General features: G+C 39.5%; 1 protein-coding gene across 8 annotated transcripts in view; it reads left to right on the top strand.

Annotated features, from left to right (window-relative positions):
- Positions 1 to 19,735, top strand: part of LOC139477180 (tight junction protein ZO-1-like) — a 125,081-nt gene that overhangs the window by 101,504 nt on the left and 3,842 nt on the right. For 6 of the 8 annotated variants that reach the window (XM_071259734.1, XM_071259731.1, XM_071259732.1 and 3 more), the window contains exons 27-31: positions 12,249 to 12,407; positions 12,957 to 13,295; positions 17,171 to 17,271; positions 19,026 to 19,136; positions 19,490 to 19,633. In XM_071259734.1, the coding sequence (XP_071115835.1) occupies positions 12,249 to 12,407; positions 12,957 to 13,295; positions 17,171 to 17,271; positions 19,026 to 19,136; positions 19,490 to 19,633 (854 nt within the window). Of the gene's footprint in view, positions 1 to 9,702; positions 9,931 to 12,248; positions 12,408 to 12,956; positions 13,296 to 17,170; positions 17,272 to 19,025; positions 19,137 to 19,489; positions 19,634 to 19,735 lie in introns of all 8 variants that reach the window. The other 2 variants (XM_071259738.1, XM_071259737.1) reach the window with 2 other exon arrangements.

The following is a 19,735-nucleotide window of genomic DNA, read 5'->3' as shown; positions in this document are numbered from 1 at the left end:
AGATGTGTGCTGAAGTAGTGAACACCTCACCCTGTCTCACAACATGCTGGGCAGATGTGTGCTGAAGTAGTGAACACCTCACCCTGTCCCACAACAGGCTGGGCAGATGTGTGTTGTAGAAGTGAACGCCTCACCTTGTCTCACAACATGCTGGGCAGATGTGTGCTGTAGTAGTGAACACCTCACCTTGTCTCACAACATGCTGGGCAGATGTGTGCTGTAGTAGTGAACACCTCACCCTGTCTCACAACATGCTGGGCAGATGTGTGCTGTAGTAGTGAACACCTCACCCTGTCTCACAACATGGCCACAACATGCTGGGCAGATGTGCTGTAGTAGTGAAGGCCTCACCTTGTCTCACAACATGCTGGGCAGATGTGTGCTGTAGTAGTGAAGGCCTCACCTTGTCTCACAACATACTGGGCAGATGTGTGCTGTAGTAGTGAAGGCCTCACCCTGTCTCACAACATGCTGGGCAGATGTGTGCTGAAGTAGTGAACACCTCACCCTGCCTCACAACATGCTGGGCAGATGTGTGCTGTAGTAGTGAACACCTCACCTTGTCTCACAACATGCTGGGCAGATGTTTGCTGTAGTAGTGAACACCTCACCTTGCCTCACAACATGCTGGGCAGATGTGTGCTGTAGTAGTGAACACCTCACCTTGTCTCACAACATGCTGGACAGATGTGTGCTGTATTAGTGAACGCCTCACCTTGTCTCACAACATGCTGGGCAGATGTGTGTTGTAGTAGTGAACACCTCACCTTGTCTCACAACATGCTGGGCAGATGTGTGCTGTAGTAGTGAACACCTCACCTTGTCTCACAACATGCTGGACAGATGTGTGCTGTAGTAGTGAACGCCTCACCCTGTCTCACTACATGCAGTTATTGCTTCAGCCGGAGTTTAGCAGAACTAGAGCATGGCTTACACTTAAGTATAGGGCATCTTAAGAACCAGCATGGCATGACTTCAGCAGAACTAGAGCATGGTTTACACTTAAGTATATGGCATCTTAAGAACCAGCATGGGATGACTTCAGCAGAACTAGAGCATGGTTTACACTGAAGTATAGGGCATCTTAAGAACCAGCATGGGATGACTTCAGCAGAACTAGAGCATGGTTTACACTGAAGTATATGGCATCTTAAGAACCAGCATGGGATGACTTCAGCAGAACTAGAACATGGTTAACACTTAAGTATAGGGCATCTTAAGAACCAGCATGGCATGACATCAGCAGAACTAGAGCATGGTTTACACTTAAGTATAGGGCATCTTAAGAACCAGCATGGTATGACTTCAGCAGAACTAGAGCATGGTTTACACTTAAGTATAGGGCATCTTAAGAACCAGCATGGCATGACTTCAGCAGAACTAGAACATGGCTTACACTTAAGTATAGGGCATCTTAAGAACCAGCATGGCATGACTTCAGCAGAACTAGAACATGGCTTACACTTAAGTATAGGGCATCTTAACCTTTAGCCTGCTGAATTATTTTCACACTTCTTACCCCTGCCTGCTGGATTAATTTTAGCATAAGGCACTCTAAAGAGGGTGGGTGATTTCAAACAGTCGGTGCCTCATTAAACAAGGGCCAATTGAAGAAATATTTTGCACATTTATTCCTGATAGAAAACTACACAATTCTATATAAAAATATCCTGGTGTTTTCAATCATACCAAGGTTAAGACCAAAGCGAACACAAAATTTGTTAATTTTCTTGAACTTACCTGAATTGCGTTATTGAAGGTGGTTTGCATTTCATGCTAGAAACCCTCTAATATCGTAACATTTTTGCAAATTGATTTCAATAATCATATCTCCGATATCATAATTTCAATTGAGTAAAAATTCGGGATTTATAATCGGCATATATCAGCGCGATGGTAAATTATGAACCATTTCAGTGAATTTATTATCTAAACGTTAAACAGAAAAATAACTTAATTTTCGAGGTCATCATGTCGGTTGCCGAAATACGAATATTCGGGTTAATCTGACGTGTCATGTTATAAAATTTGCAGGAAACAATTAATGACTTATAAATATTCACTAATCCTAATTTCAAGCGTTTTGGTTGAATATTTACGATATACAAAAATAAACAACCCGTGTCATGATGCTAGCAGACGTCCTAAAATCAAACATGTCGCGCTTCGCCCGACCTCCGCATAACTTATTGCTATTTTAATATCAACAAAGTTTACATTGCCTTTATAAATATAACTTGGCGAAAGTTGACGATCTTCTCAATCGAAGAATGTTTTATTCGTCATATTCCAATAAATATGACGAGAGAGAAATGAAAATAAAGATCGTGAATTCTGACAGCACTATTTCAATTAGTGCAAAGGTCACCGGATGTGATGTCACAGACAGGGGTAGTCTGCTGATAAGCTTTCGAAACAAAACAATTACAGTAAAATTTGAAATAGTTCGCCTATCACATAGAGCAAAAATATAAGTCGATACACAGTATCAGTAATCACCACTAACATGAAATAAAAATGTGACTTTGACGATATAATTCGCGTATTAGTTAATCCGTTTGACCTTGCATGCTCCCGTGACCCGGAAACGGTAGACGATAAATCAACATGCCACATGCAAGTTTCTCGGTATCTTTTATTTGAACTTCTGTTGATATTTAAGAATCACCATTCAATGTTGTGAATATAAATGGGACATGATTCATATTTCTGCGATGTACATGCTGATAAGTTTCACTACAACAAGTGTATCCCACGTAATACGTCTATGGATATCGTCGATCAGCAAGATCACCCTCAACAACAGGTGCGCGAAAATGGGCTTGACAAAACGTGTTTCAAAATAACATCCCCGCGTTGCTGAAAATGATAGGGTATATATAAGCAATAAAATTCTACGTACATATTTTCGGTGTTAGTTCCACATTACATTTAGGATAGTTTTCCTTTCGGGAATACATTCATAGATTCTAGCATGATTTTAGAACAGTTTCACGAAGGATTTCTAAATTTATTCCAAAAATATGAAGACCACCATGATTGCGCATTGATGATAGATTTGTAATTGTTTAATTATTTACAGCTTTTTACAGGTTTTAAAATTTTAAGTTATATTTAATAGTTATTTTTCCCACAATGATGGTGTGTGGGGACAGTAAATATTAGTCTTTGCATCAGCACAGTGTAACTGATCAAACTTCAATTATTATCTTTAGTTTAAACATATTTATTCAACAATTATTATCTTGCACTCTGAAAATCAACTATGTGAATAAGTAACTCTCTGATGTCATCATTTTAATTTTAGTATTCCATGAATAATGATTAAATCAGATCCTTAACATATACATACTAAACTCATATGGACATTAATTTTGCGCATTATGTGGTTTGTTTCCAAATAAAACAATTCTGAAATATAATTTAATAGGAATTAATTTAATTTAATTACAGTAACAGTACTTGTAACAGTACATGACATTTGTGTTTGTTTAATCACAAGAACCATGGTGGCACATAAGCTGGTTAGTTTGCCATAGGTTTCTTAGAAAATGCTATCTCAGTCTTCTGGTTGGAATGAAAAGAAACATGCCTGTGTACATGTTTACCCTTGCCAAATGTATTTTTTCCAGTCAGCCAATCCATTACTTTTGTTCACCTTATGTGGTCTATTTTATACATACAGGTACTGCTTCCAAACTGTTTTTTCTTTGTATGCAATCACAGTATCACAACTTCCTCAGCTGGTGTGTATAAAAGTTCCCCTGTCATCATGAAAAAAGAATTATAAAGGAAAGTCATATTTTCATTCAAAAACATATCTGTCTTTCCTTGAATACTCTTTGTCTAAGTGCCAGAAATGTAAGTGTCATAAAAAAAATTTAAAAAAGATTTTCATAAGGACTTTTCTTAGATAGACCTAGATCTAAGTCAAACCATGTGACTAGTTAGGTAGAATTATAACCTTATAAGCCCTCATTTCTGAGGTGTCCATATTTTTCACATTTTTAGGACTAAACGTGATCCGTGTAGATCTGCCTGTTTTGTTATGTAAAACAAATTCTTGTCTTAAAAAATGAGAAAAGGAATCATTCAGACGAATTTTTTTTATCCCATTGATTCACGAAAATCAGTTGAAATGTACAGTGGTGACTTTGGCACCCAAAATTTCTAGTAATTTGTTACCCAAATGGGTATGTGATTTTGTAGATCTACCTAGAATTATTTCAAAGATATACATTAATTTGGTGTCTTAAACTTAACATAATATCACTTTCCTATAAAAAACAATTCATTCTAAATTATGTTTAACCAACTTAACTGGCCTCTCCTTCAGTGACAAGACGTCAATTTTCTCTCAAAACTAAACAATCAATTTCAAGGATCACAGTCATAATCATATTTGGAACTTGATGAAATATTTTATTATGTGTTCTGTTCATCTACATTAAAACATAAATATAATTATAGATCTATTGTCTTATTTTCTTAGGTACAAATTCACAAAGTATTTTGGGTACAATTTAATTTGTTTTGGGTACAAAATCACACACATATATAAATAGGAGCCTAGAATCTATATATATTTACACTACCTCGTTGTGTACCAAAATGTTATCGGTTCAGAGGACGGGAGGTTCTCAGAAAGTTTTCAACAACAACTTTAATATTTAAATTGTTCTTTTTGTAATGTTAGACCAATAACAATATTATGTTATTATTATGGCATACCAATACGTTGGATCGCTCTCCGTTGCGCTCGTTTATAGAAAATATTTTAAAATTAAAATCATCGAGCGTGAAATCCATTACGGTTTCGGATTTAGACTTACACATTTTATGGCGACAATCACGAAGAAATATGAAACAAATAAGAGTGAAGACTGCTCTCCAGATCAATAAATAGTAAATAGTTGACGAAAAATAGTAAATTATGTATTTTCTTTTGAATTTGAATCTATTTCGGAATTTCTTTATGATAGCTTACCAACTTTTGCATATTTTGCTTCCATGTGTCACATGCTGTACGTGCTTCCGGTTTCAGAAATGATAGCTAAAATTGCAAGTACTTTGATTATTTCTCGTTAAATGCATTATGTTGCTATTGAATGGTTTACCTAGAATGTATATCAGTTCAGATTTTGCGTATCATCCAATATTTGTCGTTTTTCGCAGTGTTTGTTGACTTTGTTCGACTCAACAAATCGCGAGTTAGGCCACGCCCAAACGTATCACTGACGTTTGTCGGCTTGGCAATGTGTCGGAAAGTTTATCAAACGAAATCATTTGCAAACTCTTTAAAAATGAAATTCTTTTTACAAAGATTTATACATGCGTGTCAATAATTCTAGAAAATTAAGTTAGATGTAACAAAATGATTGTAATAGTCTAACGGGATAACTATGCATGTGGAGTTGTTTGTTTACCGCCGTTGCCATGATCGTACAAGTTCCATCCAATCGATGATGCTACGATTCAGATTGTTTTTGTTTACAATTAATTACACCGAAAGTTGCTAATTTTTAGAAATAAAGGAACATGAGTGTTTTCCTTTCGTCAGCAAACACAAAATTATGATCGAATAGGAAAAATGATGAAATTATACAGAAAATATCGGACTGCATGCCGCTCAACGTGAAGTGCCAAAAGTCAACAATGGCCGTTCCTGGTAGATGTGTGCCGAGAAGTTTGGCCGAAACTTTTTTAACTCGCGATATTTTCTTTTTGAGGTAAATAAATGACTGAACGTTTTGATATTGAGCAAGCTGAGCATTTATGCATGTCATACGTAATTTAAATGTTACGCAAAGCCTTCTTGGTAAATAGATATGGCGAGTTTTATTTTGGGCTGTTGTTATGCTATTCGCCTGTCGAATGGGTTCGACATCAGATGCACGGGGATGGACACCTCTGTCGAATGGGTTCGACGTTAGCGTGCAGAGCTTTAAGAACCAGCATGGCATGACTTCAGCAGAACTAGAATGAGTGAGTATGGTTTTACGCTGCTTTTAGCAATATTCCAGCAATATCATGGCGGGGAACACCAGAAATGGGTCTCACACATTGTACCCATGTCGGGAATCGAATCCGGGTCTTCGGCGTGACAAGTGATCGCTTTAACCACTAGGCTACCCGACCGCCCCCAGAACTAGAGCATGGTTTACACTTAAGTTTAGGGTCTCACACATTGTACCCATGTCGGGAATCGAATCCGGGTCTTCATAAAGCAGAACTTACAGAGAGTAAGTGTTCCTCAAGACGATGTATAGTTAAGTAGAAGTAAAGCAGAACTTACAGAGAGAAAGCATTCCTCAAGACGATGTATGAGTTAAGTGGAAGTAAAGCAGAACTTACAGAGAGTAAGCATTCCTCAAGACAATGTATTAGTTAAGTAGAAGTAAAGCAGAACTTACAGGGAGTAAGCATTCCTCAAGACAATGTATTAGTTAAGTAGAAGTAAAGCACCTTTTCAAGAAGTTAAAAAGGAGAAGGTAAGCATTCCTTACGCAGACATAAACTGAAGAAGCATTATTGTGGCAGAGTAAATCATTGGTATTGGTTCAGCTGAAGTATAGAATTAAAGTAAAGTAAAAAAGTATTAGTTTTGCAGAAAAAGCATTCCTTAAGTAGAAGGGAAGCAGAGGTACGCCAGTCCTTAAATAGAATCAGTAAAGCAGAGTCAATCATTCCTTATGAAATATTAGTTTAGCAGAAATAAAGCATTCCTCAAAAAGTATTAGTTTAGCAGAAATAAAGCATTCCTCAAAAAGTATTAGTATAGCAGAAATAAAGCATTCCGCAAAAAGTATTAGTTTAGCAGAAATAAAGCATTCCTCAAAAAGTATTATTTAAGCAGAAGGAAGCCTTCTTGAAGACATATTAGTTAAGCTGAGTTAACCATTCATGAAGAAGTATTAGCTTAGTAGAAGTAAAGCATTCCTAAGAAGAAATATAAATAAACAAGAGATAAGTGTTCCTCAGGTGGAAGCATTAGGTAAAGAGAAGTAAACCAATTTCTTCAGCCACAGCATTAGTGAAGCATGAATCAAGCATTAGTAAAGCATGAATCAAGGATTAGTAAAGCATAAATCAAGAAGTCAAGCATAAATCAAGAAGTCAAGCATGATTCAAACATTAGTAAAGCATTAGTGAAGCATGAATCAAGCATTAGTGATGCATGAATCAAGCATTTGTAAAACATGAATCAAGGATTAGTAAAGCATAAATCAAGAAGTCAAGCATAAATCAAGAAGTCAAGCATTAGTAAAACATTAGTGAAGCATGAATCAAGCATTAGTGAAACATGAATCAAGCATTAGTGAAACATGAATCAAGCATTAGTGAAGCATGAATCAAGCATTAGTAAGGCATCAATCAAGCATTTGTAAAACATGAATCAAGCATTTGTATATCGTGAATCAAGCATTAGTAAAGCATAAATCAAGCATTAGTAAAACATAATGTAGTATTACTAACGCCTGATTCACGCATTAGTAATGTAAAATTTAAGCATTAGTAAAGTATACATCAAGCATTAGTAAAGTATCAATTAAGTATTAGTCACATATAAATCAAGCATTAGGAAAGCATTGGTCAAGTATCAGTAAAGTATAAATCAAGAATTAGTAAAGTATAAATCAAGCATTAGTAAAGTATAAATCAAGCATTAGTACAGTATTAATAAAGTATCAATCAAGCATTAGTCAAGTATAAGTCAAGTATTAATAAAGTATAAATCCAGCATTGGTAAAGTATCAATCAAGCATAAGTAAAGCATGAATCAAGCATTAGTAAAGTATGAATCAAGCATTAGTAAAGCATAAATCAAACACTGGTGAAGCATGATTCAAGCATTAGTAAAGTATAATTCAAGCATTAGTAAAGCATGAATCAAGCTTAAGTCGAGCATGAATCAAGCATTAGTAAAGCATTAGTCGAGCATTAATCAAGCATTAGTAAAGCATGATTTGAGCATTAGTAAAGTATAAATCAAGCATTAGTAAAGCATCAATCAAGCATTAGCAAAGTATAAATCAGGCATTAGTAAAGGATGAATCAAGCATTAATAAAGTATAAATCAAGCAATAGTAAAGTATAAATCAAGCATTAGTAAAGTATAATGTTAGTTGTAGTACACCATGGCAAAAGCGGGCGCAAACATGTGGTCTTTACCAATCAACTCAACAGGGTACATGTGTCCCAATTGTCTGACATGTGTCCCAATTGTCTGTCATGCCATAATGTGCTGTTTTGGTTTGTCAGCACCATAGTCATGCTCACCAAAGAGGTATGAGCCGAATACCTGCATCCCTTTGGGCTTTCCTCCCACACACTGTCCAAACTTTCACGGGTTAGGGTTACTGCCCAAACTGTCACAGGCAGACTCATAGTTAGATGGTCTCTTGAATTTCAACAAAACAGCCAATTTGACTCATGTTGGCCATACACATACATATGTGGTAATATCAGAAGTGAAAACATGCAGGACCGCCTCTGTGGTCTAGTGGTAGAGCGTCCGCCCAGAGGGCGGAAGGTCTGGGGTTCGATCCCCGACCGCGTCATACCTAAAGACGTTAAAAGTACCTGTCAGCTTTTTGCACGTTAGGCCAAATATCCTACTTATTTCTGTCATGACATTGCATCATTTGTCATAAAGACAACCGAACGAAACGGGAAGCTCAATCTCTCAAAGATCTTAGGTTTTCGTCATTAATTTTGGTGTGTAATGTGTGTGAAGTGTGTGCTGACAGTATTACTCATTCACAGGCACACAGGTCCACACATGCACTGACTGTAGTAACGGGAGAAAACAGTTCATGGTAACAACTTCTGGTTCATTTCATACAGCAATGTTTCGATGTAGATTCTTCCACCGTCATCACTCCAGCTTGATAACGGTTTAAGAATCTAGATCGGAACGTCACTACGTGCATTATTCCCACAGCACAGCCAGACACATATCTCAGCACCTGCCTACGCTGACATTATTCCCACAGCACAGCCAGACACATATCTCAACACCTGCCAACACTGACATTATTCCCACAGCACAGCCAGACACATATCTCAACACCTGCCAACACTGACATTATTCCCACAGCACAGCCAGACACAAATCTCAACACCTGCCTACACTGACATTATTCCCACAGCACAGCCAGACACATATCTCAACACCTGCCAACACTGACATTATTCCCACAGCACAGCCAGACACATATCTCAACACCTGCCAACACTGACATTATTCCCACAGCACAGCCAGACACATATCTCAACACCTGCCAACGCTGACATTATTCCCACAGCACAGCCAGACACACATCTCAACACCTGCCTACACTGACATTATTCACAGACCTCATTGTCTCATATATCTCCACACTAAGTTGAGAAGATGCACAATAAGAGGACCAGTTTCATTGAGAACCATGGCATGTTGCCTTGCACAGACACAGACTCAAATCTGGGAATTCTTTGCCTGGGGCTTGGACTGATTTCACAAGACGTTCATCTTTTTTCAGAACATGTCTCCAAACTAACACACCCACACTAAAGCCAGCTACCTTCTCCCTCACAGCTTCTAGCTACACAAGCTGTTTCTTCACTCACTTAACTGTTCCTACCTGACATGCCCCAAAGCTTCAGAGGTATCCCTTGCAATGTGTGTGTGTGTATCACGAGGGAGTTTTTGACTTTCAGGACAGATGAGGAGGAACTAGAAGAAAGATCCTTACAAAATACTCGCATTCGGGCTAAGTCTGAGCCGGGTTTAGCCCATCTAGCCAACCCCACCACCAAGTCCCAGAAACATATTAGCTGGGCTCTGGACAGTAGGAAGGAGAACTTTGAGTCCTACAAGCGACTCATCACGCCGGGCTTCTATGGCTCGCGGAGATCCGTCTCCAGCTCTCAGGAGCTGCTCCAGGGGTAACTTGCCACTGAGGGGATGGGCACCACTCACAAAACTATAACCAGGCCATCTTTATGATGGGCGCCACTCACAAAGCTATAACTAGGCCGTCTTTATGATGGGTGCCGCTCACAAAACTATAACCAGGCCATCTTTATGCTCAGTCAAGAGAAGCAGCAGAATAGTCTCAGGGAAGTTTGTGACAGTATACATTTCTGGCAGGGACAAAACAGGGCTCAAGAATCCTGAAATTACCTGGTTTCTCTTTTTGTTAAAACAGTTTAAGAGCTGTTTGACTGATTCTGAATCCAGTATGACATACATGATGTTAATGGGGCAAAGGTTGTACTGTAGATATATTCTGTTGCTATCTTGAACTGTGGACAAGATCTGAAGTTGTTGAATGTTCTGCTGGCACAGCTGGTGTTGCCAGAACGTCTAACAGTGAAGACTGTCTACGCCTGCTGCGTCTGTAGCCACAGTTTCATTCTGCTGCTTCTCAAGCTGGTCTTGTCTCGCCTGCACTGATCGTCCACAGCAAGGGCTGATTTAGTCCGGCCTCTTTATCAGTGCAGTGCAGGTGTGACATTGATCTGTCAGCTGTATTCACTCATTGCTTACCTGTCACTGCTTTCAGTCTCACTTGACCCACTGTTACATGTGGGGGCTGTCATTGGTGAAGATTAAATAGCTCATCTGGTCTTATGATTTTGTATCTCACCATGTCTGATGGCTAATTTGTTCAGCTGATATGGTTCCATTGGTCTGATGATTTTATAGCTCACCTGGTCTGAATTTTGTATATCTCGCTGGGATTGATTATATAGCTCACCTGGATTCATTATATAACTCACCTGGTCAGAAGATAATGTAGCTCACTGGTGTGATAATTATTTAGCTCACCTGGTTTCATAATTGATAGCTCACCTGGTCTGATGATTATTAAGCTCACCTGGTCTGATGATTATACAGCTTGCTTGGTCTGATGGTTATTTTATTCACCTGGCCTGATGAATACATAGCTCACCTGATCTGATAAATATATAGCTTCCTTTGTCTGATGGTTCTATTGCTCGCTGCTCTGATGATTATGCAGCTCACTTAGTCTGACAATTATGTAGCTCACCGGGGCTGAAGGACCTGTATTAGTTGAGGTGTCAAGTGGTGAAAGCAATTTTACATTTTGTGGAGGGTTCCAATCAAACTGTGAACTTAATTTGCAGGCTGTATTGTGAGATTGGGAATATTCTTGGTTGTAATGGTTGGTTGGTTGTTTAATGCTGCACTCAGCAATATTCCAGCTATATGACAGCGGTCTGTAAATAATCGAGTCTGGACCAGACAATCTAGTGATTGATATCATGATCATCAATCCATGTAATGGAAATCAATGACATGCATCAACGAAGTCAGCGAGCCTGACCAGCCGATCCCGTTAGTCGCCTCTTACGATAAGCATAGTCGCCTTTTACGGCAAGCATGGGTTGATGAAGATCTATACTACCCCGGATCTTCACAGGTCAAGTGACATCGGACATGGTCGCCTTGGTTGTAATGGTACAATGTGATGGCTGTCAAGGACAAAGCAGCCATGTGTATACCTGCGTAATGTAGTGGCCTTATATCTATATATGTACTATACAGAGAACTATACACTGACCTCTAGCTATATAGACACACACTAACCTCCATGCATGCCGGGGTAGAGGTAGTTGGGGGATGGACTCATCCATCAGTAAGGAGATGTCCTACGTCTGTACACAGCTATATGTGTTACTTAACCTTGTGACTTTAAAAAATTAATTGGTATTAAAAGCAAGTAAGAACTTTGCAGTAAGTGAAAAGGCATGATTTTATCTACAAGGCGACCCCCACCCATTGTTCTTAAAATATTGAATATCATTTGACAGAGTTATCTTCCCAGTTTGTATTTTGAATTCTTATCTCCCTTTGTTTTTGAAAGAAATCTTAACTTGTCATAAAAGGATTGTCTCCTTTTGTTAGAAGCAGATTACCTACCCTTGTGAAAGAAGGCTGGCATTCGCATTTTATAGGATTGCCTCCCCTTGTTAAAGTTGCCTCCCCTTGTTCTAGAAGGATTGCCTTCCATTGTTATAGAAGGATTTGACATATAATATATTTTGCTCCCCAGAGATCAAGTCAGGATTGCCTCCCCTTGTTATAGAAGGATTGCCTTCCTTTGTTATAGAAGGATTTGATATGTAACATATGTTGCTCCCCAGAGATCGAAGTCAGGATTGCCTCCCCTTGTTATAGAAGGATTGCCTTCCTTTGTTATAGAAGGATTTGACATGTAACATATGTTGCTCCCCAGAGATCGAAGTCAGGAGAAGCCCCTCCCCCCACCACCACCTGCCCCCCCAGAGCAGCGGAGCAGTGCCTTCGAGACATACCGGAAACCAACATCATCATCACCACCAAGTCCCAGCAAACCTGCCCAGAACATCGCCAGGATCATCTCCGACAGTGTCAAGTGAGTGGGGCAGGACAAGTCACTAGTGTCTGTGTTAGTGTGGCAGTGTCTTCTTGTGTCTGCTTAGTCTGTTCTGTTGAGATTCAACATAGATTTTTACATGATCAGTTTCAACGAAGGGTGCCAGATGATTTTTATGCTTTGCATTACAACGTTTTCTTCATTTTGTATTACTGTATCTACCTGTAGTATCCCTTCTAAGTATTATTGTAAGTAATGAAATTGCTTTGCTTTTACAAATATTTCCTATTTTCCGCATGTGTTTCAGTAATTGTTGCCACTACAGAAATGTGCTTTGAGATACAAATACTGTAAGACTGTAAGATGGTTATTGACATGCAAATGAAACTGTAATTCGTTACTATACTGTAGACACATTGTATTCACTACTAACCTGGTGTCCTTCTTGGCTTGTTACTAACATACCCAGGTTACTAGGCTTGCTAGTGCTGTGTTACTCTCAGTCAGGTTACTAGGGGTAGTAGGCTTGCTATGTTTGCCATCTCTCATGTACTTATTCTGTGTTTCTTCTTCTCTACTCTGCTTCAGGAAGGGACCCACTTCCCGACCTCCCCCTCCTACCCTCCCACCTCCACCACCCCCTCCTCTTCTACCTCAAACAATACCCCCCCAATTCAAACCTCCCCCTCCCACTCTCCCTCCCCCTCCAAACTTCAACTCTTACAATGGGCAAGCTGCTGATAACAACAAACACCAAAGCGAGGCTAAGGATAATCAGAATGAGGCTAAGGGCAATGGGAATGAGGCTAGAGATATTGAGAGTGAGGCTAGTGTGAATGAAAGCGAGGCTAACTCAGATAGGTCAGGTGACACGGATGGTGGTGGTACGTCGGACAGCGTTTCGACCCCGGAAACGGTAATATTGGGGTAAGACACTCACTCACTCATTCACTCACTCACTCTCAGCAGATCTCTTGAAGCACATGTGTAGCTAGAACCACTTATCAAAGACAAGGAAAATATTAAATACTGCCAAAACTGTTAGATTTTTACATCTGTACGACGACCCAAGCTAGACAGAGGCTAGACATGGGCTAGCCACGAGCTAGACATGAGCAAGACATGAGCTAGACATGGGCTAGACGTGAGCTAGACAGAGGCTAGCCATGAGCTAGACATGAGCTAGACATGGGCTAGCCATGAGCTAGATATGAGCAAGACATGAGCTAGACATGAGCTAGACAGAGGCTAGTCATGAGCTAGACATGGGCAAGATATGAGCTAGACATGGGCTAGAAATTAGCTAGACATGGGCTAGAAATGAGCTTGACATGGACTAGACATGAGCTAGACATGGGCTAGTCATGAACTAGACATGAGCTAGACATGGGCTAGACATGAGCTAGACGTGGGCAAGTCATGAGCTAGACATGAGCTAGACATGGGCTAGACATGGGCTAGACATCGGCTAGACATCGGCTAGACATGAGCTAGACATGGATTAGACATGAGCCAGACATGGGCTAGTCATGAGCTAGACATCGGCTAGACATGGGCAAGATATGAGCTAGACATGGGCTAGAAATGAGCTAGACATGGGCTAGAAATGAGCTAGACATGGGCTAGTCATGAACTAGACATAAGCTAGACATGGGCTAGACGTGGGCAAGTCATGAGCTAGACATCGGCTATACATGAGCTAGACATGGGCAAGATATGAGCTAGACATGGGCTAGAAATGAGCTATACATGGGCTAGAAATGAGCTAGACATGGACTAGACATGGGCTAGTCATGAGCTAGACATCGGCTAGACATGAGCTAGACATGAGCTAGACATTGGCTAGACATGAGCTATACATGAGCTAGACATTGGCTAGACATGAGCTAGACATGAGCTAGACATTGGCTAGTCATGAGCGAGACAAGAGCAAGACATGAGCTAGTCATGACCTAGGCATGACCTAGACATGTGTTAGACATAGGCTAGACATGAGCTAGACATTGGCTAGTCATGAGCTAGACATGGGCTAGACATGAGCTAGACATTGGTTAGACATGGGCTAGTCATGATCTAGACATGAGCAAGTCATGAGTTAGACATGGGCTAGTCATGAGCTAGACGTGGGCAAGTCATGAGCTAGACATGGGCTAGACATGGGCTGGACATGGGCTGGACATTAGTCTGTTTAGCTACATTAGTGTGTGACAGTGTGTATAGCTACAGTAGTGTGTGACAGTATAGCTACAGTAGTGTGTGACAGTGTATATAGCTACAGTAGTGTGTGTCAGTGTGTATAGCTACAGTAGTATGTGGCAGTGTATATAGCTACAGTAGTGTGACTGTGTGTATAGTTACAGTAATGTGTGACTGTGTATAGCTACAATAGTGTGTGACAGTGTTTATAACTACAGTAGTGTGTGACAGTGTGTATAGCAACAGTAGTGTGTGACAGTGTGTATAGCTACTGTAGTGTGTGACAGTGTGTATAGCTACAGTAGTGTGACAGTGTGGATAGCTAGAGTAGTGTGTGACTGGGTGTATAGCTACAGTAGTGTGTTACAGTGTGTATAGCTACACTAGTGTGTGACGGTGTATATAGCTACAGTAGTGTGTTACAGTGTGTATAGCTACAGTGTGTATAGCTACAGTAGTGTGTTACAGTGTGTATAGCTACACTAGTGTGTGACTGTGTATAGCTACAGTAGTGTGTTGCACTGTGTATAGCTACAGTAGTGTGACTGTGTGTATAGCTTCAGTAGTGCCTGACAGTGTCTATAGCTACAGTAGTATGTGAAAATATGTCTATAGCTACAGTAGTGTGTGACTGTGTGTATAGCTACAGTAGTGTGTGACAGTATAGCTACAGTAGTGTATGACAGCGTGTATAGCTACAGTAGTATGTGACCGTGTATAACTACAGTAGTGTGTGACCATGTATAGCTTCACTAGCGTGTGACTGTGTTTATAGCTACAGTAGTGTGTGACTATGTATTGCTACAATAGTGTATGACTATAGCTACAGTTGTGTGTGACTGTATAGCTACAGTAGTGTGTGACTGTGTATAGCAACAGTATTGTGTGACAGTGTGTATAGCTACAGTAGTGTGTGACAGTGTGTATAGCTACATTAGTGTGTGACTGTGTATAGCAACAGTAGTGTGTGACTGTGTATAGCAACAGTAGTGTGTGACAGTGTATGTCTAGCCACAGTAGTGTGTGACTGTATAGCTACAGTAGTGTGTGACCGTTTTTAGCTACAGTTGTGTGTGACAGTATAGCAACAGTAGTGTGTGACTGTGTATAGCTACAGTAGTGTGTGACTGTGTGTATAGCTACAGTAGTGTATGACTATAGCTACAGTTGTGTGTGACTGTATAGCTAAAGTAGTGTGTGACTGTATAGTAACAGTAGTGTGTGACTGTGTGTATAGCTACAGTAGTGTATGACTATAGCTACAGTAGTGTGTGACTGTGTATAGCTACAGTAGTGTGTGACTGTGTATAGCTACAGTAGTGTGTGACTGTGTGTATAGCTACAGTAGTGTATGACTATAGCTACAGTTGTGTGTGACTGTATAGCTAAAGTAGTGTGTGACTGTGTATAGTAACAGTAGTGTGTGACTGTGTGTATAGCTACAGTAGTGTATGACTATAGCTACAGTAGTGTGTGACTGTGTATAGCTACAGTAGTGTGTGACTGTGTATAGCTACAGTAGTGTGTGACTGTGTGTATAGCTACAGTAGTATATGACTATAGCTATAGTTGTGTGTGACTGTATAGCTAAAGTAGTGTGTGACTGTGTATAGCTACAGTAGTGTGTGACAGTGTGTATAGCTACATTAGTGTATGACTATAGCTATAGTTGTGTGTGACTGTATAGCTACAGTAGTGTGTGACTGTGTATAGCAACAGTAGTGTGTGACAGTGTATGTCTAGCTACAGTAGTGTGTGACTGTGTGTATAGCTACAGTAGTGTGTGACAGTGTATGTCTAGCTACAGTAGTGTGTGACTGTGTGTATAGCTACAGTAGTGTGTGACTGTGTGTATAGCTACAGTAGTGTATGACTATAGCTATAGTTGTGTGTGACTGTATAGCTACAGTAGTGTGTGACTGTATAGCAACAGTAGTGTGTGACAGTGTATGTCTAGCTACAGTAGTGTGTGACTGTGTGTATAGCTACAGTAGTGTGTGGCAGTGTATGTCTAGCTACAGTAGTGTGTGACTGTGTATAGCAACAGTAGTGTGTGACAGTGTATGTCTAGCTACAGTAGTGTGTGACTGTGTGTATAGCAACAGTAGTGTGTGACAGTGTGTATAGCAACAGTAGTGTGTGACAGTGTGTGTCTAGCTACAGTAGTGTGTGATCGTGTATAGCTACAGTAGTGTGTGACAGTGTGTATAGCAACAGTAGTGTGTGACAGTGTGTGTCTAGCTACAGTAGTGTGTGATCGTGTATAGCTACAGTAGTGTGTGACAGTGTGTATAGCAACAGTAGTGTGTGACAGTGTGTGTCTAGCTACAGTAGTGTGTGATCGTGTATAGCTACAGTAGTGTGTGACAGTGTGTATAGCTACAGTAGTTTGTGACATGACAGTGCAACAATGTGTTTAGTTTCAGTTCAGTGAAACAGTGCAACATTGTGTTAGCAACAGTCCTGTGTAACAGTGCAACATTGTGTTAGCAACAGTCCTGTGTAAAAGTGCAACATTGTGTTCAGTTTCAGTACTGTGTAACATGTGTGACTTGCTTGAATGAAACCAGACGGTACTCTAATTCAGTGGCTATCTCTGTTTTCAGAAGTGACTTCCACCAGGATGTAGACGAGAGACACACGGTGGTGGCGACGGCGCGCGGAGTGTTTGACGCCGAGGGTGGAGTGCTGGAATCTAGGGAAACAGGTACAACAGATGTTCTTCACAGTACACAAACATTTCCCAAACATTGCCTTTCCCTTTACAAACGGATGTTCAGATGTTCTTCACAGTACACAAACATTTCCCAAACATCACCTTTCCCTTTACAAACGGATGTTCAGATGTTCTTCACAGTACACAAACATTTTCCAAACTTCGCCTTTCCCTTTACAAACGAATGGTCAGACGTTCTTCACAGTACACAAACATTTCCCAAACATGGCCTCTCCCTTTCCTCGTACAGGTCCAGGCATCCTCTACATTTTGTGAAGAAAGCACATTTTCCTAAGGCAGTCTTCACACTTCATGTCCACAAGCACATTTATCAAAGAAGGTTTTTTCCAATCCATCAACACATCTACCCATGACCTTAGGAATCGTTCCTATTTATTGCCACATTTTAACATATACTTCAACTCTTAAACTTCTTATCTATCAGTCATATTCAGACATACGTACAGTCATATTCTTTACATCTGTAGACACATTTAGACATATTCTTTACATCTGTAGACACATTTAGACATATTCTTTACATCTGTAGACACATTTAGACATATTCTTTACATCTGTAGACACATTTAGACATATTCTTTTCACCTGCAAACACATTTAGACTTTTTTTTTTCATCTGCAAACACATTTAGACATATTCTTTTAATTTGTAAACTCATTTACACATTTTACTTTCATCTGCAAACACATTTAGACATATTCCTTTCATTTGTAAACACATTTAGACATGTTTTTCATCTGCAAACATATTAAACATATTCTTTTCATTTGTAAACACATTTAGACATATTCATTTCATTTGTAAACACATTTAGACATGTTTTTCATGTGCAAACACATGAAACATATTCCTTTCATTTGTAAACACATTTAGACATATGTTTTCATCTGCAAACAGATTTAGACATATTCTTTTCACCTGCAAACACATTTAGACATATTCTTTTCACCTGCAAACACATTTAGACATATTCTTTACATCTGCAAACACATTTAGACATATTCTTTTCACCTGCAAACACAATTAGACATATTCTTTTCATCTCTAAACACATTTACACATTGTATTTTCATCTGCAAACACATTTAAACATTTTCTTTTCATTTGTAAACACATTTAGACATATTCGTTTCATTCATAAACACATTTAAACATGTTTTTCATCTGCAAACATATTAAAGATATTCTTTTCATTTGTAAACACATTAAGACATATTCGTTTCATTTGTAAACACATTTAGACATATTCTTTACATCTGCAAACACATTTAGACATATTCTTTTCACCTGCAAGCAGATTTAGACATATTCTTTTCACCTGCAAACACATTAAGACATATTCCTTTCATTTGCAAACACATTCAGACATATTCTTTTCATCTGCAAACACATTTAGACATTTTAATTTCATCTGCAAACACATTTAAACATATCCTTTTCATTTGTAAACACATTTAGACATATTTCTTTCATTGAGACATATTCCTTTCATTTGCAAACACATTTAGACATATTCTTTACATCTGCAAACACATTTAAACATTTTCTTTTCATCTGCAAAAACATTTAAACATATTCTTTTCATTTCTGCAAAGAAAGTTCATTTAGGGGATTAGATATTAGCCATCAGAGGATTTCCTATTCATGAACATTTTTGCATATGATGAAATTGTCATTCTCCGTTCCTAAACACATATGCATCATGTACACCTCTGTGACACAGGTGTGAGTATTGTGGTACCCAAAGGAGCCATTCATGGAGGGATAAAGCAGGAGATCTACTTCAAGGTGTGTCGGGACAACAGCATACTGCCGCCCCTTGACAAAGACAAAGGTAGGTGCCAGTGGTCTTCTGTCACTTGTCACTTGTAGCAACAAGTCCAGTGTTTCCTTCTCAACAGGAATTGGTCCCCAGCAACATTTGATAGTCATAAGCGGTCTTAATGGAGCGACTTAATGGATCCTGTTGTCAGTCATGTAACTTGTTTGATTGTGTTTCATTGTACCCCATCAGTGTTGATAGTTGCTAACATACTTGGGTTTTCTCAAATGCGGTTATTATGGCTGGAGTTTTGCTGGACAAAACTGTAGATGACAAACAAACACGAGACACTAATGAATATGTGAATGATAATTACTTGTCTGCTGAGTAGACTTCTACAGGACTGTGTTTGTGTGTTTCTCCAGGTGAGACTCTCCTCAGTCCCCTGGTGATGTGTGGGCCTCACGGACTCAAGTTCAATACCCCGGTGGAGCTGCGACTTCCCCACTGTGCCTCTGTCAACCCCGAGAGTTGGTCCTTCGCACTCAAGTCCAGCGACTCACCCTCAGGTCAGTAGCTGCGGCATCCGTTATATTCCTTGTGTTGCTCGTCTCAAAGTGTTGCTTATCTCGAAGTGTTGCTTATCTCAAAGTGTCGTTTATCTCAAAGTG

The sequence above is a fragment of the Haliotis cracherodii genome, unplaced genomic scaffold, assembly GCF_022045235.1.
Source record: "Haliotis cracherodii isolate W230 unplaced genomic scaffold, xgHalCrac1.p SCAF_32, whole genome shotgun sequence".
Classification (NCBI taxonomy): domain Eukaryota; kingdom Metazoa; phylum Mollusca; class Gastropoda; order Lepetellida; family Haliotidae; genus Haliotis; species Haliotis cracherodii.
Note: the sequence above shows the minus strand (reverse complement) of the source record. Positions and strands in the feature narration are given on the sequence as shown.